The sequence below is a fragment of the Neoarius graeffei genome, chromosome 9, assembly GCF_027579695.1.
Source record: "Neoarius graeffei isolate fNeoGra1 chromosome 9, fNeoGra1.pri, whole genome shotgun sequence".
NCBI lineage: Eukaryota > Metazoa > Chordata > Actinopteri > Siluriformes > Ariidae > Neoarius > Neoarius graeffei.
In genome coordinates this window covers 56,955,589-56,979,415 of record NC_083577.1, presented here as the reverse complement: position 1 = coordinate 56,979,415, position 23,827 = coordinate 56,955,589, and the positions used below count along the sequence as shown (strand labels likewise).

At 40.4% G+C, this 23,827-nt stretch overlaps 1 protein-coding gene across 1 annotated transcript in view; it reads left to right on the top strand.

The window, feature by feature from the left end:
* Positions 1–23,827, top strand: part of vwa8 (von Willebrand factor A domain containing 8) — a 195,449-nt gene that overhangs the window by 15,920 nt on the left and 155,702 nt on the right. Inside the window, exons 3-12 of the mRNA XM_060929893.1 lie at positions 2,591–2,721; positions 4,227–4,337; positions 15,311–15,478; positions 17,683–17,847; positions 17,924–17,973; positions 18,056–18,164; positions 18,259–18,363; positions 21,079–21,201; positions 21,448–21,582; positions 21,880–21,957. Of these exons, the coding sequence (XP_060785876.1) occupies positions 2,591–2,721; positions 4,227–4,337; positions 15,311–15,478; positions 17,683–17,847; positions 17,924–17,973; positions 18,056–18,164; positions 18,259–18,363; positions 21,079–21,201; positions 21,448–21,582; positions 21,880–21,957 (1,175 nt within the window). The remainder of the gene's footprint in view (positions 1–2,590; positions 2,722–4,226; positions 4,338–15,310; positions 15,479–17,682; positions 17,848–17,923; positions 17,974–18,055; positions 18,165–18,258; positions 18,364–21,078; positions 21,202–21,447; positions 21,583–21,879; positions 21,958–23,827) is intronic.

Genomic DNA, 23,827 nt, shown 5'->3' with positions numbered 1-23,827 from the left:
CAACCCATCTAACTTGAAGGAGTTGGAGCAGTTTTGCCTTGAGGAATGGGCAAAAATCCCAGTGGCTAGATGTGGTAAGCTAATAGAGACATACCCCAAGAGACTTGCATCTGTAATTGCAGAAAAGGTGGCTCAACAAAGTTTTGACTTTGGGGCGTGAATACCTATGCACACTCCAGATTTCTGTTTTTTTTTTCATCTTAATTATTGTTTGTGTCACAATGTGCATCTTTAAAGTTGTAGGCATGCTGTGTAAATCAAATGGTGCTAACCCCCCCAAAACCCATTTTAATTCCAGCTTGTAATGCGACAAAACAGGACAAACACCAAGCGGGATGAATACTTTTGCAAGACACTGTATATGACAGAAGCTTTACTTTTGTAATTTTACATGATAAATATTTTATAGTTCAGCGGTCATCAACTGGTGGACTGTGGTCTGGACAAGGACCCGACAGTGTAAATTCAGTGGATTGACCTGAGTGCGTAAACTATACTGTAACAGAATGGTGAACCATCTGTAGCTGATTTTCTGTTGCAGTCAAATATCATGCAGTAATGCAGATTATTTAGCTGAAGGCAGTGCACTGAGAAAGGAAAGAGTTGCTGAATTTCTTAGATTTACCTTCTCTTGTCTGATCAGCAAAGTGGCTTTAAAAAAAAAACCCTTCCATAACCCAAAACAGATGTCTCAAAGTGCTCACCTTAGATAATTTTAAACATGACGTGGTTATAGATTATTAATGGTTATGCATTGCAAAGATAAATGTTGTCATCATCCATTTGGAAGCTTTATGAGCAAAGAGTTTGATGTTGCCGTAACTTCAAAAATTTACAGTTAGGTCCATATATATTTGGACACTGACACAAATTTTGTTTTTTTTTTACCTGTTTACTGAAACATATTCAAGTTATAGTTATATAATGGACATGGACATAAAGTCCAGACTTTCGGCTTTCGTTTGAGGGTATCCAAATTAAAATTGGATGAAGGGTTTAGGAGTTTCAGCTCCTTAACATGTGCCACCCTGTTTTTAAAGGGACCAAAAGTAATTGGACAATTGACTCAAAGGCTGTTTCATGGGCAGGTGTGGGCAATTCCTTCGTTATGTCATTCTCAATTAAGCAGATAAAAGACCTGGAGTTGATTTGAGGTGTGGTGCTTGCATTTGGAAGATTTTGCTGTGAAGAAAACATGCGGTCAAAGGAGCTCTCCATGCCGGTGAAACAAGCCATCCTTAAGCTGCGAAAACAGAAAAAACCCATCCAAGAAATTGCTACAATATTAGGAGTGGCAAAATCTACAGTTTGGTACATCCTGAGAAAGAAAGAAAGCACTGGTGAACTCATCAATGCAAAAAGACCTGGACGCCCACAGAAGACAACAGTGGTGGATGATTGCAGAATAATTTCCATGGTGAAGAGAAACCCCTTCACAACAGCCAACCAAGTGAACAACACTCTCCAGGAGGTAGGCCTATCAATATCCAAATCTACCATAAAGAGAAGACTGCATGAAAGTAAATACAGAGGGTTCACTGCATGGTGCAAGCCACCTCATAAGCCTCAAGAATAAAAAGGCTAGATTGGACTTTGCTAAAAAAAATCTCAAAAAGCCAGCACAGTTCTGGAAGAACATTCTTTGGACAGATGAAACCAAGATCAACCTCTACCAGAATGATGGAAAGAAAAAAGTATGGTGAAGGCGTGGTACAGCTCATGATCCAAAGTATACCACATGATCTGTAAAACACGGCGGAGGCAGTGTGATGGCTTGGGCATGCATGGCTGCCAGTGGCACTGGGTCACTAGTGTTTATTGATGATGTGACACAGGACAGAAGCAGCCGGATGAATTCTCAGGTATTCAGAGACATACTGTGTGCTCAAATCCAGCCAAACTGATTGGTCGGCGTTTCATAATACAGATGGACAATGACCCAAAACATAAAGCCAAAGCAACCCAGGAGTTTATTAAAGCAAAGAAGTGGAATATTCTTGAATGGCCAAGTCAGTCACCTGATCTCAACCCAATTGAGCATGCATTTCACTTGTTAAAGACTAAACTTCAGACAGAAAGGCCCACAAACAAACAGCAACTGAAAACCGCTGCAGTAAAGGCCTGGCAGAGCATTAAAAAGGAGGAAACACAGCGTCTGGTGATGTCCATGAGTTCAAGACTTCAGGCAGTCATTGCCAACAAAGGGTTTTCAACCAAGTATTAGAAATGAACATTTTATTTACAATTATTTAATTTGTCCAATTACTTTTGAGCCCCTGAAATGAAGGGATTGTGTTTAAAAATGCTTTAGTTCCTCACATTTTTATGCAATCATTTTGTTCAACCCACTGAATTAAAGCTGAAAGTCTGAACTTCAACTGCATCTGAATTGTTTTGTTCAAAATTCATTGTGGTAATGTACAGAACCAAAATTAGAAAAATGTTGTCTCTGTCCAAATATTTATGGACCTAACTGTACATCTAAACAGTTGATGGCAGTTTTAATTATGGCGATATATTCACAATGCTGATTTGAATTTTTGTAACGTTGCTCCATTGCGTTACACTGACAGTGGTGTGTTTGGTGCAGTGACAGAATCCATGCCACAGACAGTTGCTCAGCACCTTCGTTGGATCATGCAGAAAGATCTGCTGGGACAGGATGTGTTTCTCATTGGTCCTCCTGGCCCACTGCGCCGTTCCATTGCCATGCAGTATCTGGTAACACAGTGTAACCCTAATCACAAATATTTAATAATTATTCCACGAAATCGAGTCATACATGAGCTGATAGCCGACAAGGCGCATAGAGTTGGCTGTAAGCCATGTATGATGAGATTGAGTGGAATAACTGTTTTATTCTATCCACATTCACTGGATTTTCAGAAACGGATCATTTTTATTTTTTGCAAATTCGATAAATAAAAACTTCATACAAAACGTCTGACAAAATAATTTCCGCTTCAGCGGACTTCTTAAAAACCTACCGATGGCTGCACAAATTGACTTTAATGTTGTTTTTTTGTAGAAAGTGCCGTCTTGCTGTCATGCCGAGGGAAAGAATGGCTTTAGACACTTATTTAATTCTTCCTTGGACATTTCAGTGAGATAATTTTCAAACTTCTTCTTTGAGCTTTTGAACCAGTCTAAAAAAAAAATCAAATTTTAGTGCTTAAATATGAAGAATATAAACAAAGCAGTGAAATGACAGGAGCAATTTGTGAAAAATGCAAGAATAATAATTCTTGAAAAAAAAATTCGTTCTTCCTATCAAATACTTATATATAATGTGTGTGTGTGTGTGTGTGTGTGTGTGTGTTTTATAATATATATATATATATATATATATATATATTAGTGCTGTCAAAAATGTCGCGTTATTATTGCGTTAACTTGACTCAATTTTAACGGCGATAATTTTTTTATCGCGAGATTAACTCTCTGTGACATGATGTAGGTTTTTCATAAGCTTTTGAAACTGCCAGGAACTTGGAACAGAGACTTTGCTTAGAAAAACGATAGCAGCTATACTGTAATGCCACGCCCCGCACAGCCAGAGTCCTCTGCCCTCCCCCCAAAGAACCAGCGCGGGCAGGGCGCGCTAGCCCCGCGCCTCGGGACGAAGAGCCACGGTGCTCGGCTTAGGTTTCGTTTTCCCATCGGCGGCTCCAGCCCGACTTTGCAGTGGCTGTGACAAGACGTGTTATGCTCTGCAATAAAAAAAAAAAAAACATTGGTACAAAGTAAGCCCATTCACTTTTTTATGCTGATAAGAGAATTACAATGGTTTTTCATGTGACAAAAATGTGCGATTAAATTGCGATTAATCGCGAGTTAACTATGGCAGTCGCGACATTAATCGCGATTAAATATTTTAATCGCTTGACAGCACTTTTTTATATATATATATATATATATATATATATATATATATATATCTGTGTGTGTGTGTATTTTTTGGGTTTTGTTTTCGAGTAGTTTTTATTTCGTCCTCGGTTCAGCAACACGCGCCGCCATTTTGTTTCTCTCTACTCATAGTGTATGAGCTGCTAGCCTAGTAGTACAGTAGCCAATCAGAGCGTGCGATTGCTCATATCCAGTGAATGTGGATAGAATAATAGATTTTATACCGACTCTATGCTATTTAATAGTGACCTCTCAATCCATCATGCTAGTTCATTTCAGAAACACATGCACTTGAAATGTATGCTGGTCTTGAATTGTAGGAGCTGACGAAGAGAGAGGTTGAGTACGTGGCTCTATCCAGAGACACAACTGAGACTGATCTCAAGCAGCGCAGAGAAATCCGCTCTGGCACAGCCTTCTACATAGACCAGGCAAGTACGAAATCTTTCCTTAGCTGTGCTTAGGCTTGTTATTATGCCTCATGTCCATAATAATAATTTATTATGGATCCAACCTAGTATTTTTACTCTTTAATTTTCCTTCCAGTGCATGTCGTACAGTTTAGTGTGCAAGACTGATATACTGTACTAAAACAACACAAATGCATTAAGGGAAATAAAACACTTTCAGACTCTGTAGGTGGGCCAACTGCGAATGGATCACGGTTTATGTACAGTACTGTGCAAAAGTCTTCGGCACATATTTTTTTTCTTTTTAGTACAAACTTTGTAATAGATTTTTATGTTATGACTTCTACATTATCGAGTCCAAATCCAAAAGCATTTTAGATTTCCAAATATTAGTTTTCTAGCAAAAAATTTAAATGTTACAGAAAAATGTTTGCATATCAGTAAAGAAAGAATCATATAGCGTAAAAGATCGCTTTTTAAAGCTAGACGGCCTTTCGATTTCATGAAATCTGTGAAATTTAGTTACCTGTGAAATTTCGTCATTGTGATGTGTTTATTTCTGTAATATCTCACAAAGTATCGGGCCATTTTGTGGCTGGGAAGTTATTTAATTTGAGGAGCTTCCTGAGCAAATAATGTGCACGAAATCGCTCGCTTTGCGCAGTCAAGCAGACAGAGGAAGTCCGTGTACGCATGCGCAGGTTTACCTTGACCGTGCACTGACAGTTACATCATTCTGTCAGTAAACGAACAGCTGATCACACCGAGGTGCTCGCTGACCGCCGATATTTATTAGTTTGGTCCTGCGTTTCCTTTCCTTCACAACATAACGTCTTTTCTTCTCGCTTTCCCTGACTGTAGTCGGTCTTTCACGTTTCATTCGCACTCTCGCATCCTCCGTTTTTCTCTCCTGTTTCAAATTTGTATCCCACAATGCCTTGTGCGAACGGGGAAAGCCCACCATGTGATGCATGACATAGTATCTTGAATTGGGTCATGGTGAAGCAGGAAAAAATAGCGGAGAATTTCGGGCCACGTGGCCCTAAATTCATTAATTGCTCTATTAGAAAAAGAAAAGAATAAAATTGGAAGTTCAAATTCAGTAGCTTTCAGTCCACTAAACAAAAATAACTGGGTGTCATTTTTATGACCTACACTTGAAAAATCTGAAAGGCAGTCTACCTTTAAGTTAAAAAAAAAAAGAAGGCTGCTTGGTTTACTATCTGATTTCCTTATAAAACTGCACACATTATACCTGAGACTCCTTTTTTTTTTAAAGCAAAGGGTCATTACACACCAAGTATTGACTTTGTTTCACTTATTACTGTTTACTGCTCTTTACAGAATTTTTTAAATGTAGAAACATTTAATTTTGTTAAAAAATAGTAATCTCAGGTCCAGTGCCGTGTAGTTTTATAAGAAAATTAGCTGGTAAGTTTGACTGAGCATCTTACAGAAGCAGCCGCAGTTCTTCTGGAGAGACTCTGTTGCACGTGCGTCTTATTTTCGAGCAAAACCCAGCAGCTTTCATTCTGCTTTTGTCTGAAAAGTGTCTCTTATGTCATATGCTGCTTTCTTTACCAACAGGCAAATGTTACAGATCAAAAACCTAGGTGATTTTTGACCTGGGTTAAAATTTTTAACCTCGTTCATAATTTCCAACCTCGGTAAATTTTTGGATTATCTAAGGCCCCCGTCACACTTATTCGGAATTAGCAGGAATCAAGCAGAACCAGCCGGAATGAAAATTTTTTCAAAATTCATGCCACGTGCGGGAATTTCAAACTGACCAACATTCTTACAGCTTTGTAAGAATGCTGTTCGAATACTTAGAATGCGCTTCGGAAAGGAAAATAACCCTCCTTGATTGACCAACCAGAATTGAGTAATTTGGCCCGATGTATTATAAATGACAGTTATACGCAGACTGAAATTTTGTTTAATTTGGGCAAATTTCACCAGAGTTATGCCCTTTATTATTAACAAACTTGTACTGTGGCAATTTCATCAAGGTGTGCTTGCGTTCTGAAATCAACTTCCCTCGCAATTTTTATCCCCCACTGGCCGAAAGGCCCGAAGGGGGATTATGTCGTGGCGATGTTTGTCCATCCCTCCGTCCGTCCATCTGTCTGTCTGTTCCGGGAAGGGTACTTACCTTCTGAAATCAACTCCTCTCACAATTTTTGGAGGAATTTCACAAAACTTGACAGGATTCTTTGTGATATGTCCGTAATATGCATATTGCAATTTCATTCAATTCAGTCGCATTTTACCAGAGTTATGGCATAGGTGGGGTTTACATTAGACCGTATCAGCGGATCATCAGATTAACGTTTTTAAAACGATTAGCGTGCACACAGCAACACCAATACACGATTCGCGTGCACACAGCAACGCCAATACACGGATACGCTCGGCTCCGCAGGCATCCTGCGCTCCAAATCACTCCGCCCTGAACAGCGAGTGCCCTCTGGAGGGTGCGCACTCCGGCCCTGCGCAGCTCACAGAGCGCGCGAGTGGAGTGCACAAGCAGTGATTCGGGACTGAGCCGCTGTGTGTGTGATCCCAGCGCATATCACTTACCACTTGCAAGTGGAAGGATGGCAAGCCTAAAGACCATCATAACTACACAATGGGCAGTATTTGCATCAGTATTTGCAGTATTTTCATACTTTTATACTCTTTAATGAAAGGTGATACAAGGCGGAAGTCCGCGCCGTTTTTCAGCAGTCGCGTCACATGACCAACGCCAGCGAATCAGGAAGGTGGATGTCACAGTGACGTTGTCCAATGACGACGCCAGCTAGAGCTCAGCACAGTGTATCCGCGTATTCTCAATGTTTACACAGCACCGGACCAGACACGATCTGGATTGAATACGTGGACGCTGGCGGATTCCCGTTTCCCGGCGTTTCCAGGCGTTTTAATGTAAATGGACAGTGCGTCCGCGAAGAAAACGAGACAGATACGGTCTAATGTAAACTTGGCCATAGTTGCCAGCGGGGGATATTGTGCTTTCAGAGCACTCTTGTTTTCTTTTGACCTTGTGTATATTAGGCACTTAAAAAGACAAAGATGTTGACGGGTCAGCCACAATCAGATGTACCTACTTGTTTGAGATCATGTAACACTATGTAACAGCCTTCTGTTTATGTTTATTAAACTATTTCATATGTTGTAATGGTAGACCGTCATTGCCAATGTATGACGTTTCAAAGCCAGATCATAATTTACCACTACTGAATCCATGTTTCAGTTTTTTTTTATCAGACAAACTCTTCATATTGCACATTTTCACCATGTAACGCATGTTCATTTGATTTAATACTCCAGAATGCATCATTGCTGCTTAAACTTGGCAATAATTTGTCAAACACTAACTGTTTTAGTAAATCAGCAGATTTTTGAGGAACAAATTGACAGCTGAATCACGGAATTCCGATAAAAATGAAATCTTTCACAATAGTTTTGTCAATGGGGGGGGGGTGCTGAACCTAATTTGTTTTCTTTGTCACTGCAAAGTTGAAAATGGCCTGAGAAATCTTATTTAATGTATTTTAATAAACACTTTAAATTAAATACAGACATTTTATGTAGTATGTGATATGATTTGATACAAAAACCTTGTTGCTGGGGGCATATGTTTGCAAAATTCACATGCCAAAGATTTTGCGTGTCATTTCCGTTGTTTTCTGTAGTGTCCGTAACGGTCTTGCTGTAACAGAATGCTGCAGAATTTTTTACCATTTTTGGTGATTATGACATGCATTGGTCCTGTTGGCCTCATGTAGGGCTCTAGTTACATATTCATACGTCTTTAGTTGTTATATTAATAGATATATTTGCAATATGTAGTGTCCGTAACGGGTGTAGTGTCCGTAACGCCAAATTGATATTTTGGTAAAGCCAGTTAATTGACACTTCTTGACAAATTTAAATGAAACCTTCATGTGAGAATGACGCAAATTAATCATATTCTTCTCTCAAAGTTGTAATTGATTGAATTAAAGGGATAGTTCGGGATTTTTGACATGAATCTGTATGGCATCCCCATCAATAGTGTCGTGCAAACACACTGACTTACCCCTGACAGCATCCTGTGAGTCCAGTTTTGGTCCAGACAAAAGTAGTCCGGCAAGTTTGTTGGGGTCACGAAAGTAAAACGTTTTTTGTCTCAAAACAGTATGTGTTCAAAAGAGTGATATATTTGCATCACAAAACCGTTGCCAAATAAAAAGTCAGACCTCGAAATCGCTTGGCACTATTTTCTCTCCCTTCTTATCACTGCGCGCTGCCGCCAGGTGACAGCGAAACGCAGACCCACTAAGCTGGTGGGAGACCAAGGCTGCACTCTATCCACGGCTTACACACGTGATGGCACGGAGGATGTGTATAGTGGCAGCATCTGTCCCCCCAGAGAGGATCTTTTCAAAAGCAGGACAGATTATAACTGAGAGGAGAAATAGAATCAGAATTAACTAGTTAATTGCAGCAATTAAAGGAATAGGTAGGAAAAGGAAGACGCAAAGACACCGCGCAGCGCCTGAAAACGGGTTTTCAGGCACTGCGCACCCGTTTTGAGGTGCTGCGCGGTGTCTTTGCGCCTGCAGCGGTGCTTTGCCTGTGCTGTGGCTGAAAATAGTTCCAGATATAAATTGGTCTAGTAAATCCCTTCGTGTTAATTTGCATTGATATGTGTACTCGATGTGAATGTACAAGTCATGAGAAATAATTATAAAAAATCTTCCGAAAGAGCCGGCTCCTTATAGTAAGAAGAGCCAAAAGAGCTGAAATTTCCATCACTAGTAAACAATGAATGAACCAGCCGTGGCTGTCACCTGGCGGCAGCGCGCAGTGATAAGAAGGGAGAGAAAATAGTGCCAAGCGATTTCGAGGTCTGACTTTTTATTTGGCAACGGTTTTGTGATGCAAATATATCACTCTTTTGAACACATACTGTTTTGAGACGAAAAACGTTTTACTTTCGTGACCCCAACAAACTTGGCGGACTACTTTCGTCTGGACCAAAACTGGACAAGAACTGGACTCGCAGGATGCTGTCAGGGGTAAGTCAGTGTGTTTGCACGACACTATTGATGGGGATGCCATACAGATTCATGTCAAAAATCCCGAACTATCCCTTTAAGACCCCACAGGCCAACTATTTGAACACTAAATTATTATAATCAAGATGTTACCAAGACATATTTTGACCATTCAAGATAGAGCCCTGCTTGTTAATAACATATTTTTTTTACATAATGTGCTTTTTAACACTTTTGTTTTTGAGACGGCTATTCATGTACAGTTGAACCTCGTTTGAGTGGCCTCCCCTATTGCCGGCCAAAAGTGGCCTTATAAATGAGGTGGTTGTTCACGAGAGGTCCAAATGCATCCGTGAGACAGCCAAATGTGGCCTTTCATAAGAGGTGACTGCTCACATAAGTGACCTCTCTAGAGAGGTATTACAATTACTAGTATTTTCCAAAAGCGTGTTTAAGTATGTATAACATGTGGTGTTGATCCTGTGTTGATATTGATATACTAGTATTACCCGGTAGGTTTCGCCCTGCTGCATGATGCAATGTTTGAGTAGTCACCCTTGTTTTTTAATAATTCGTTAAGGTGTAATGTGTAGTAGATGCAGTGCGTCATGACTACGGTAATTGTACTAAAAACATTTCTCTGAAACACGTCCCATGTTGTGACTTTGGGAATAACCCAAGACACATTGTGTAGTGTCCGTAACGTTATGTGTAACATTGTTCAACAAGTATATAAGCTATGTAATCTTTGATGGAAAGGACAACCAACTGTCAGTTAATTAAGGAACTAGTATAGGGCAATTCCATGTAAATGTCAACCTCACCATGCAAAAATAAAGCAACATGTAATACATCAAACCACTCCCAGAGATATCACCTAGGCCTGTATTTTACAGATGTGAATAAGTTGAACCAATTTGTAACCAACCTAATATGTCACTGTCAGTCTTTCTTTCTTATAATGTAAAACCCAAGCTAAAATCAACTTTGATCATGTACAATTCTGTATTATTGCCACAAGCCACAGAAATGTATGCTAAAATCCACAAAACAGCAAAACAATAGCCATCCTAAATATTATTTAAGAACTTTGATAGTTTTAGCTGATATTTAGAGAGTTTTTCAAAGGGTTATGGTGGTTAAATTGCTGATTTTCTAAACATATGCCATGTCTATTTCAGACGCGTCACATCCATAACGGAATTTCGTCGCATCCATAACGCTGACTTTTCCTTCCGAAACTCTGCATGAAATACAAAATATTTTAAACAAAGATGTTTTAATATTCACCTTGGACCCCTCTATCAAATGGATATCTCCATTTCGACATTAGGTTTACAATTTCACAGAGTTTGATAAAAATGTACAGTCACCCAAGAAAAGTGATACTTTTTCTGTCACATCCATAACGCATCTTTTATTGGCATTTTCTGGCATGCCCTAGATGTACTATGGGAATTGTTCTTGTTCTATCACTTCTCCAGTATGGTACAGCCTTAAAATATGCAACACCTGTTTAAATACTGGGAGACAATAAAACATGCACTGGGTCATTTGTTGCCATTTTGAGTTCAAGTGTCACGTCCATAACGCTGGAATTGCTCTATAATAAGCCGATACTATGCATAAAATGATGTTTTGTGAGCCCAATAATTGGAGCTTTAATAAAGTGTTGTGAAATTTTGTGTTTCTCTGTCTAATATCGGGGTCCCTGATAACGTGTCACATAACTAGAAGACCCAGCAAATATATGTAACTATACTCAATTGTAACATTCGACAGGGCACTTTATGGCATAACAGTTCATTGCCCCATCAACATTTGCTTTTGAGGTGTTTTAAGTGGATCTATCCCGTTATATCTTTTAATGTAGTGTCCGTAACGTCAACAACCTAGCAGAATGGGGCATGTATAAAATGAGGTATATTTTCAAAACGGAAAGAGAATGCTACATGAAATTTTAGGTATGGGACCCCAATATGTTCAAGCCCATAATATCAGAGTTTTGACCATTTTGGGTAACCTTGGGTTTTTTGTTATTTTGGAACCTATAAGGTCCATCTGATCTTGGCTGACCCGTTGATTCTTGTATTAAAGCTGATGAAGGTACGTCAGTGTTTGTGTCGTTATGGCTACTGTTAGGAGGAGGTCAGCTGTGTGAGAAATCATCTCATGGTCAATATGCTTGTTGAAGCAAACAACCTCGAACAGTTTTAGTTATTGATTGTCCTTCATGCTGCTACTTGCTTCAACCTTTTTCTTAATTAATTACAGTACATGGGGCGGCACGGTGGTGTAGTGGTTAGCGCTGTCACCTCACAGCAAGAAGGTCCGGGTTCGAGCCCCGGGGCCGGCGAGGGCCTTTCTGTGCGGAGTTTGCATGTTCTCCCCGTGTCCGCGTGGGTTTCCTCCGGGTGCTCCGGTTTCCCCCACAGTCCAAAGACATGCAGGTTAGGTTAACTGGTGACTCTAAATTGAGCGTAGGTGTGAATGTGAGTGTGAATGGTCGTCTGTGTCTATGTGTCAGCCCTGTGATGACCTGGCGACTTGTCCAGGGTGTACCCCGCCTTTCGCCCGTAGTCAGCTGGGATAGGCTCCAGCTTGCCTGCGACCCTGTAGAACAGGATAAAGCGGCTTGAGATAATGAGATGAGATGGGAATTACAGTACATGCTTAAAGAAAAAAAAAAAACACGAATCGAGTTAAACTGTCAGTGAGGCGTCAGTCTCCCGGGCTCGAATTGTTTCTTGAACACAGCCTAACAGCATGGGGAAGCAGTGGTGTGTGCGTGGGTTTGTGTGTGTGAGAGAGTGAGAGTGTGAAGGTGGGAGGGAGTGTGAACTGTCGCACTGCTCTCTGGGGTTCTGTGCTCTTTTTTCGACCCATATACCAAGCTCAGTGTATAAAAATGTCTTTCTATAGACGAGCTGTGTGTTAATAGAATATTTGTAATAATCTTGTGAAGTTTCTCTTGAGATAGACTCGATTTTCAGGCAGGACGATTATGTGGACGCTAGGCCTGAATGTTATGAGGAAGATCAGCAATAACATTATTCAGTATTGCGATGACTATCTGACTAAACGAATCTTGAAGTGTGCATATTAGCTCTCCAGTTCCTCTGTCTTTCTGCTTTAATAGGTTCACAGCTAACATAGACCTCAGACACTGCCCACTGAATAAAGAAATGAAATAAATTATTTCAAACATGCTTTTATTGAACAAATTGCACATGGTTCTATCTGACAGGTCAAATGCTTGCATGTTGAGTATAAACGCATGGCACGTGTAAATAAAATGCTTGTTCTTATTCATTACGTTTCAGGCAGGCTTTTGCGATGTGTTTATTGTGCATGTTCATATGGCGACGATGAAAATACGATTTATCGACCATCACTAGTGGATGCTAACGCTTATTGGAAGTATGTGTACAATTTCATTTGAATGGGCAGCACGGTGGTGTAGTGGTTAGCACTGTCTCCTCACAGCAAGAAGGTTCTGGGTTTGAGCCCGGCGGCCGGCGAGGGCCTTTCTGTGCGGAGTTTGCATGTTCTCCCCGTGTCTGCGTGGGTTTCCTCCGGGTGCTCCGGTTTCCCCCACAGTCCAAAGACATGCAGGTTAGGTTATCCGAGGTTGGGCTGAAGTGCCCTTGAGCAAGCCACCGAACCCCCAACTGCTCCCCGGGCGCTGTAGCATTGCTGCCCACTGCTCTGGGTATGTGTGTGTGTTCACTGCTTCAGATGGGTTAAATGAAGAGGTTAAATTTCACTGTGTGCTTAAGTCTGTGCTTGAGTGTACGTGTGACAAATAAAGGCTTCTTGGCTTCTTGAATGAATGATCTCAGCAGTTAAACGACCAGCCGAGTGTCCCGAAGCAAAAAAGAAAGACGTGTAGTAGTTCAGCTGACACTGAAGTTGGAGCAGTCTGAGGCTCTTGAGAAATAAGGAAATGGGAGACAGGCTTGAGAACTCTAGGTGCACTTTATTTTTCTTTAACTTCACTTTTCAGTGAGTTCACTCTGGCCTACGCACGCACACACACGGTGGTGTTGGATTGCTCATCTCTCTCTCTGGCTACTGGCTTCCCTGTAGGAACACAAAAGACACACAAAGATAAATTGCCAGTAATCAAACCCATGTGAAACTCATCACGTGCAACCAGCTGCTTCTACCTGACTCCTCACCACTCACAGCTGATGCTCCATCACGCCCCTGCTGCCACAGAAGTCTTTAAGCTTGCTGCTGATTTCAATTGACTGTTCTCACTGGATAAGGAAATTATTATACCCCCATTCCAAAGGGGGGGGGGGTACTGGTTTACCTCTGTCCGAAACACCCTTTTTCTCAGCAACCACAAATCATAGCTACTTGGTACCAGACTTCAGCTTGGGGTTCTATACCCTGTATACCGTTTTCAGCTCTGTCGCGTATCGACTTCCCATTTACCGATTGAATGTATTTACGAAACATATAGCGTGGATTTATAAAAATTTCGGAACACTTTTCTCAGCAACTACAAATCGTAACTGCTTGATATTTGGTACCGAGCTTCAGCTTGGGGTTCTATACCGTGTATACCGTTTTCAGGTCTGTCGCCCATCGACCTCCCGTTTACCGATTGAATGTATTTGCGAAACATATAGCGTGAATTTACAAAATTTTCGGAAGACTTTTCTCAGCAACTACAAATCACAACTGCCTGATATTTGGTACCGAGCTTCAGCTTGGCGTTCTATACCGTGTTTACCGTTTTCAGGTCTGTCGCACATCGATTTCCTGTTTACCGACTGAATGTATTTACGAAACACACAGAGTGGATTTTGACGCTATTTCAAGAAGCAAAATGCCATTTCAAAATGACATTTTACCAGGATGCTATTTGAAATCTCTGGGGAGAACACTGCTCTTTACTTGTTTCAGGGTTAATTATTTGTTGAAGTCAGCATTCATAATAAGTGTCCTATTCCTTCGATTGCTTGCATTCTGATATAAGCGAGAGCGCGGGGATACGTAAGTGAGCAGTAGCTCACAGTTGAGCTTGTTTTAAGTCATGACGTTAGTAAAACATCTGCCTAAATAGCTGAAGACCAAGAACTTTGCTGTTCATTTGGTGTATTTATGAAAGTTACATCATGCACCCAGCTCTCGTCACTTTTCACTTCCAGAGCAAGAATTAAGTTATTTCAGATGAGATCACTTTTTCCACCTTAGCTCTTGTCATTTGCTGTATTCCAAATGAAAAGACGTCAAGTCATTGAACACTTTCAAAATATTCAAAACCGATGGAACATATAGGGCAGTCTGACTTGCTGTTTCATTGATAAACATATTGCGTGGCTGGTGTGTGGCTTTTGCTCACCACCTCGTCCTGCGTGTCTATCGTTTATAGTAATTATGGGATTATAGAGTCCATTATGGAAATAGAGGCAAAGTTATATTTAGAGCATCTGGCTGCACTTTGGTAGGCCCTATTTCCACATAATTAGGCATATACTTACATGTTAACCTAATTATATGGCAACTTGTTTTGTGGTCATGGAGTAGCCTAGAATTTCCTGCCTTTGACGTCAAGACTGCTTGATTCTAGCACACATATGTTTGTATGGTTGCATTGTCATAACTTAAGAAAGCTGATCATTCTTCCCACACTTATTCAGGGTTTTAAAATAGAAATAGGCTGTTCTGGGGCTTTGGGTAAACGAGCTGCATCATTTTATAAACAATACTCTAAAAGGGCTTTCCTTTGAATGAAAGCATTATTTTGTATTCGAAACAGCATTAAAATCAAATCACAGTTAATAGCCTTTTCGAAGATGATTGTAGCATTTATTAAAGGAGACTTGAACGTGAGGACTAATTTAGCTAATAAAGTAATTGAATAGCAAGCTCAGGGTGAGGTGAGGTTGTGCTCTTTGTGTTAGCTGAGCTCACTGAGACGTCTCGTGTGTGCAGTGTGCCGTGAGAGCGGCGACCGAGGGCCGAATTCTGGTTCTGGAGGGGCTGGAGAAGGCTGAGAGGAACGTGCTGCCTGTCCTCAACAACCTGCTGGAGAACCGTGAGATGCAGCTAGAGGATGGACGCTTCCTCATGTCAGCCCAGCGTTATGACAAATTGCTGCAGGTCATAACCACTTAAACAAATTTGATTCCAATAGACAGTGAAGAGATACTGAAGATATATTGATATGCAGCATGGTGCAAAATTCTTAGGCACCTCGAAAGAAATTCTGCAAAACAAAGATGCTTTCAAAATAATTAAACAAAATGTGTGTGTGTGTGTGTGTGTGTGTGTGTGTATATATGTATATATATATATATATATATATATATATATATATATATATATATATGTATGTATATATATATATATATATATGTGTGTGTGTGTGTGTGTGTGTGTATATATATATATATATATATATATATATATATATATATATATATATATATATATTGTGTGTGTATATATACAGTTATTCCACAAAATCAAGTCGTACATGAGCTGATAGCCGATGAGGCATATAGCACTGAGCCGGCTATAAGCCAGTGGAATAACTCTTTTATTCTATCCACATTCACTGGATTTTGAGAAACAGAGCATTTTTATTTTTTGTAAATTTGATAAATAAAAACTTTATTCAAAATGTCTGATAAAATCATTTCCACTTAGAATGTAAACAAACCAGCAAAATGACAGTAGCAATTTGTGAAAAATGTTATAATAATTCCTGAAAAAAAAAAGATACGTTCTTACCATCGAATACTTTTATTCCATATTTTGTTGCTTTTTTTTTTGGGGGGGGGGGTTGAGTAGAGTTTTTATTTCATCCTCAGTTGGTTCAATAACATGCTCCACCATTTTCTTCTTATCCTTTAGGTGTTTTTGGCAGTTTTAGCTATTTTAGTTTTAGCTACTTCTTCTGTTTCTTTTAAGTACTTGATAATAAAGTGATATATCTGACTTGATGCACACCACCATTTTGTTTTTCTCTACTCACAGTATATAAGCTGATATTCTACTAGAAGAGTAGCCAATCAGAGCATGCAATTGCTCATATCCAGTGAATGTGGATAGAATGGGGAAAAAAAAGTGTGTGTATGTATGTTTGTGTGTGTGTGTGTGTGTGTGTGTATATATATATATATATATATATATATATATATATATATATATATATATATATATATATATTTCGCTTTTAAAAAAAAATCTCATGGAGTTTTATAAGGAATTTGCCTGGTAGGTCATTTCATGTGTCTTGGAGAACCTGCCACAGTTTTCCCACAGACTTTGTCTTGCCTGCTTCTGGTTTGGCAATTAATTCCAACCTCATTGATTGTTTTCAGTTTAAAAATATCTTTCTTTAATGGCATAATAAAATTTATTTGACATGTCTAATATTTCTGCTTGTACCGTAATGCAGAAGACATAAACATCATTTCAGACAAAATATCTAAAAGAAATTAGTTAATGGTGGCACGGTATACATTGGAAACAAATGATGGTGATTTAAATTATTTGCTGATTATAATCTAAATCAGTTTAAATGTAAATATCTCTGAAGGGATGTAATGAAAACCAGTGATGATTGTTTTTTTTATAAAGTTTTTTAATAAAAACAAGTAATGACATTATGATAAACATAAAATGATGGAAATCTGAATGAACTGATAAATGTACACTACCATTCAAAAGTTTGGGGTCACTTTAAAATTCCTTATTTTTGAAAGAAAAGCACTGTTCTTTTCAATGAAGATCACTTTAAACTAATCAGAAATCCACTCTATACATTGCTAATGTGGTAAATGACTATTCTAGCTGCAAATGTCTGGTTTTTGGTGCAATATCTCCATAGGTGTATAGAGGCCCATTTCCAGCAACTCTCACTCCAGTGTTCTAATGGTACAATGTGTTTGCTCATTGCCTCAGAAGGCTAATGGATGATTAGAAAACCCTTGTACAATCATGTTAGCACAGCTGAAAACAGTTTAGCTCTTTAGAGAAGCTATAAAACTGACCTTCCTTTGAGCAGATTGAGTTTCTGGAGCATCACATTTGTGGGGTCGATTAAATGCTCAAAAAAATGTCTTGACTATATTTTCTATTCATTTTACAACTTATGGTGGTAAATAAAAGTGTGACTTTTCATGGAAAACACAAAATTGTCTGGGTGACCCCAAACTTTTGAACGGTAGTGTACTCTGCCTCCACCTTCTCTGAAACTTACTTTCCACAAGAAACCGGAGTATGAAACAGTGCTGTGAGACTCCTATGCAGTATCCCTTTGTGTAAAATAAGTCCCCCTTACTGTGTGCTGATTGTAGGAGCACACTAAAGAAGAACTGGACCAGTGGAAGCTTGTGCGTGTGAGTGAGGATTTCCGTGTCATCGCTCTGGGGCTGCCTGTGCCACGCTACAAGGGCAACCCTCTAGATCCGCCCTTACGCTCACGCTTCCAAGCTAGAGACGTCTACTACCTGCCCTTCAAGGTACAAAGGTCACGTCTTATTTATTACTGCACCGAGTGAAATGCACATTGCCTCAGATTACTCCTGCTTTTCTCAGGACCAGCTTGAAGTCCTGTATAGTGTTGGACCAAATGTGAAAGCTGAAAGGTAAAGAGAAATGTAGGATGTACTAAAGAGATATATTTGGCAGCCTAATGACGGACACTAAAGATGTCCTTTTCCTTGTCAGAGTGTCTCAGCTCCTGTCATGTGCTACTACTCTTTGCTCACAAGAATCTGCCAATCTGGGTCTTCCTGACTTTCCTGTCGACAATTTACCATCTGCTATGAGAGTGCTGGTGAGTGTGCAGAAGATTCCATTCTGATGTGGAATGGTGGATATCAGTATCATCAACTGAGTAGTGGCTAAAAAAAATGATGTCACTGTTGCAGAACCTGTTCCCCATGCTGTCGGCTCAGCAGCTGCTCCAGAGGCTCTACCCGTATGATGCCATGCTGGGGAAAGAGGGTCGAAATGCAGTGGAGGGTGTGCTCAGTGTGAGTCTGTCGCTCTATGTTTGTCTGTCTGTCTCTCTTGCTCTCTCTCTCTCTGTCTGTTTCTGTCTGTCTCTCTCTGTCTTTCTCTTTCTCTCACTTTGTCTCTCTCTCTCTGTGTGTGTTTCTCTCTCGCTCTTTGTCTGTCTGTCCGTCTCTCTCTGTCCATCTGTGTCTGTCTCTCTCTTTCTCTGTCTCTCTATCTCTGTCTGTCTCTCGTGCATGCTCTCTCTATTATCTCTCAGTCTGTCTCCGTTTCTCTCACTCTATCTCTGTCTCTGTTGTTCTCTCAGTCCCTCAGTCTCTCTCCCTCTATTTCTGTTACTCTGTTTTTCTTTTTCCATCTCTCTCTCTCTCTCTCTCTCTCTCTCTCTCACCCCACTCATGCTCACAGTGAAAACTGTAAATTTTCTTTTATTATGCAGTAATGGTGTCGTGTGGGAATGGAAGCGAAACGGCAAAGTTGAAACATTAATCTGCCCCCTGTTGACGTAGTAACATTTATGGAAATCATTTGTTACGGCTCCAGTGGGAATTGGAACCGTCAGATCCGACCGGCCGCAACGTTGCTGGTGGTGACGTAAATGATGTTGCAATGGCACTACTCATCCTGCCTCAGTGTAAAGCAACAAGCAGCAAACTCAAAACAACAAACCAAGTAAACATCAGCAGATAAAGTGGGAGCGCAGTATGCACAGAGGTTACGGTCCAAGATCGAACACAGATGGCCAAAACCACGGATAGGAGCAAATATATAAAGCTGGTTTTTCATGTACATGCTGTACATACCTATGATGAAGTTTCATTATAAATTACACACAATATAACATCAACAGTAACTAATCATTAAATAAAACAGTTATAACAATATACTGGAGGAAAATTCTGTGTTATGTGAATGTGCTCTCTCTCTCTCTCTCTCTCTCTCTCTCTCTCTCTCTCATATGATTCTGACATTTCCACTTAATATTTTTATGTTGGTTGAGCCACAGAAACAGATGTAAGTATGTAAACCTTGTATTTTCACAGGATAGTCAAAGCAACAACAACAACAACAAAAAAACCCAGGCATGAAACCAGTGAGGAACACAGCAAGCATCGGCACGTAAAATAAAGACAAACGCAAGACAAACTAACAGAAGCCGGGGTTTTCAATAATATTTTCTTAATTTTTATATAAACAACCATACAGCACAGATCTTGCCAAATCAAAAAAAGAAGGGAAAAAAATTTAATGTACATGGGTTACATCAGCACATATTAGGATCATGTTATCATTTTATATACATCATTGTTTGCATTAGGGTCATGTCAAAGGAAGAGATTCAAAAGCCTATGACTTATATGTGAAGACAAGGTATGGACGCCCTTTCTGCATCTTTTAGATCAACAAGATCACCGAGAAGATGATCAAGAAGGGGCTGCCAGATATTATAAAAGACAAGTAACACTAACATGTTCCACAGGAAAAACTTTAAATGTTTCTCTGTACCATTGTGTAACTGAGGGAGGCTTCTCCTGAGTCCACTGGAACAGAATACATCGCCTCGTTAAAAGCAGAAGTTTACACATTGAAGCCGGGGTTTTAAATAAGGCGAGTAATAAGTGAAAGGGAAAGCAGGATTGGGTGGTTATGTGGGAACTAGTTCCAGGGGTCATGCTTGTATGCCTGAGTGAGTCTGCAGATCCGGTGGTCCCACTGTATAAGCAAAAATCTCATTCATTCATCTCATTATCTCTAGCCGCTTTATCCTGTTCTACAGGGTCGCAGGCAAGCTGGAGCCTATCCCAGCTGACTACGGGCGAAAGGCGGGGTACACCCTGGACAAGTCGCCAGGTCATCACAGGGCTGACACATAGACACAGACAACCATTCACACTCACATTCACACCTACGGTCAATTTAGAGTCACCAGTTAACCTAACCTGCATGTCTTTGGACTGTGGGGGAAACCGGAGCACCCGGAGGAAACCCACGCGGACACGGGGAGAACATGCAAACTCCACACAGAAAGGCCCTCGCCGGCCACGGGGCTCGAACCCGGACCTTCTTGCTGTGAGGCGACAGCGCTAACCACTACACCACCGTGCCGCCCTATAAGCAAAAATGTTATACATAACTTTTGCTTGAACAAAACAAATGTTCAGAAACAGGAAGAGAACTCGCTCAACAGAGATGTGATGCAGCTCAACTTGTGCCATGTTGCTAACTTGCTAATGTCTCAGCTTGGGATTTTCACAACAATGGACTTGCTGCCTCATGAATTATACGTCATATCTGTTCTTTCATGTTGGCACTCTGTAGCATTCCGTTAAATACAGTCAGATGGGAATACGCGATATCCATTACTTTTCCATTATGGAAGACTGAGTGGGAATGAAAATTTGTTATATTTTCTGTGGTGTTTTTATCTCATACAATAACGGATTTCGTATGTGAAAATGGCTTCTCTCTCTCATTACTGTCTGTCTTTGTCTCTCTCTGTCACTCTCTCAGGCTTGCTTTCTTTCTACCTCTAGTCCTGTTACTCCATTTCCATGTCTGTCTTCTTCTTTCTCTCTCTCGCTCTCTCTTATTTTATCTTCATCACAAGACTAGTCTAGATGTAAACAGATATTGGCACTTTCAGACCCCATGTTGAAGTGATGATTGCTCCATATTCTCTCTCTCTCTCTCTCTCTCTCTCTCTCTCTCTCTCTCTCTCTCTCTCTCTGTAGCGTTTTGAGCTGACGGATGGAAAGAAACAGCCTTCTCCCCGTGCTGTGGTACAAGTGGAGCCAGGGCACACAGGAGAAGCATCAGTTACTCTCAGCATAGCTGACAAAATCATTTCCTTCCAGGTCAGGGTTCAACAAAATGCTTCTTTATGCATTTCAGTAAATGACTGAGAAAACAGAAAAGAGGGCTTGTGTACGTTCCTCTGTGCTCCCTTAATTCAAGGCTGACACTCGTATAAGCCAGAGCCCATGATAAGGAAAAACATGTTCCAAGTTTCTAGCAAGGGATTAAGACGTAATTCACACAGACACGATTTAAAGAGAACAGTACTCTTAGATTATCATTTGTCTCTAATGGAAATGCTGCAGGTTCCAGCAGGATCACGGCCCCCACGGCCCCCCGACAGCAGTCCATCTTTCATCAGCACTCCCACCCACGCTCGCCTGCTAGCTGAGATGATGCAGTCTCACCTCGTCAAAGACATGTGTCTTATCGGAGCCAAGGTACACAAGCAGCTTCCTGAACCACAGCAGACAGGGTTACACACTTCAACGGAGCTCTTGACTACAGAGTTGAAGTGTGTGTAACTACAAGAGCAATACAGAGAACAGTATCCTACCAGCCTATTGAAATGATTAGGAAGGTTCCTCGTCCCCTGTCAAGCAAGAGTTTGCCTTGCAGAGTGTGTTTCTCAATCACTTAGTTTCACCGAGTGTCTGATTATTGTGATTTAGCTCAAGTTGGTGAATAAACATGTTTCCATATATATACTCATGCGCTTTTCTTTTGTATCTTTACAGGGTTGTGGCAAATCTGTGATTGCCAAAGAATTTGCTGAAATGCTTGGGTATAGCATTGAGCCAATCATGCTCTATCAGGTATAGTGGAAATGGTTTACCTGCACATACTGTATTTGAAAAATCACGGCTATTTCTGTGAACCCATAATCTATAGTTAAGGTTCTTAGTGCATTTGATTTCCATATAAATAATACTCTACTGCTCAGTCTGTTAAAATATGCAGTACAGGTCAAAAGTTTGGACACACCTTCAAATTCAATGGTTTTTCTTTATTTTTATAAATTAAAGCTAGACGGCCTTTTGATTTCATAAAATCAGTGAAATTTAGTTCCCTCTGAAATTTGGTCATTACGATACTGTGGGGCAAAAAAGTATTTAGTCAGCCACCAATTGTGCAAGTTCTCCCACTTAAAGGGCTGATGACACGAACATGACTCTATGCAATTTCTTAAATAAACTATACAACATGGCAAACATGTTAGATTTCTGTTATAATTACGTGAAAAGAAGCTGTTGTTACGCGAATATCTAACTTTTAATTGCACAGCGCAAGAAAACTGGGTCCGTGGCTCGCGGCCATGCTGTGACGTCAGCGTAAGAACATGCTGCGGTTCACTGGCTGTTCTACTCTGGTTCTACTGAATCTACTCAATGGAAATGGCGCATGAAAACGCCGGGGAACTCTCTAGTGCTAGCTCTTCCTCTTCTGGGAGTCTAGAATTGTGTTGTGAGTGGGATAGATCGGAAGAATCTAGTGATGACGAGTACTTGCTAAAGCCTCCGGTGGAAGATCCTCGATGTGCTGATAAGACATACAGTTCTATATAACACACAAGTGTCACAAGGGCTCCCACTTGTCACGAGTGCGCCTGACTTGCTTCACCCACTTCGCATGCACCTCGGGATCTCTGGGAAACTTGAATAAACTTACTCCATCCTTGTGGGTTTTGGAGCAAAAGCCGGCAACACAACTCGAAGGCATAATAACTAATATATATATATATATAATAATAATAATAATAATAATAATGTATAATAATAATACTAATAATGACAAACTGAACACCTGTCGCATCAACAACAAACTGGTAAGTGAGGAGGAAGATTCTTTAGATGACGTCATATAGCCCCTCCTCCTCATTCATCTCCTGGGTGCTGCAGCCCCGTCAAATTTGCCCAAATAGCCTCGTTTTTTATCATAGCTTGTAAAATAGGCGCCTTCGTGAATTAATATATGGATCATCGGGTATTACTTTTTATGTTATAAAACATCGGCCAAAGATGTCAAAAACGTGTCATCAGATCTTTAAAAAGATGAGAGAGGCCTGTAATTTTCTTCATAGGTACACTTCAACTATGAGAGACAGAATGGGAGGAAAGAATCCAGGAAATCACATTGTAGGATTTTTAATGAATTAATTGGTAAATTCCTCGGTAAAATAAGTATTTGGTCACCTACAAACAAACAAGATTTCTGGCTCTCACAGACCTGTAACTTCTTCTTTAAGAGGCTCCTCTGTCCTCCACTCGTTACCTGTATTAATGGCACCTGTTTGAACTCGTTGTCAGTATAAAAGACACCTGTCCACAACCTCAAACAGTCACACTCCAAACTCCACTATGGCCAAGACCAAAGAGCTGTCAAAGGACACCAGAAACAAAATTGTAGACCTGCACCAGGCTGGGAAGACTGAATCTGCAATAGGTAAGCAGCTTGGTGTGAAGAAATCAACTGTGGGAGCAATTATTAGAAAATGGAAGACATACAAGACCACTGATAATCTCCCTCGATCTGGGGCTCCATGCAAGATCTCACCCTGTGGGGTCAAAATGATCACAAGAACGGTGAGCAAAAATCCCAGAACCACACGGGGGGACCTAGTGAATGACCTGCAGAGAGCTGGGACCAAAGTAACAAAGGCTACCATCAGTAACACACTACGCCACC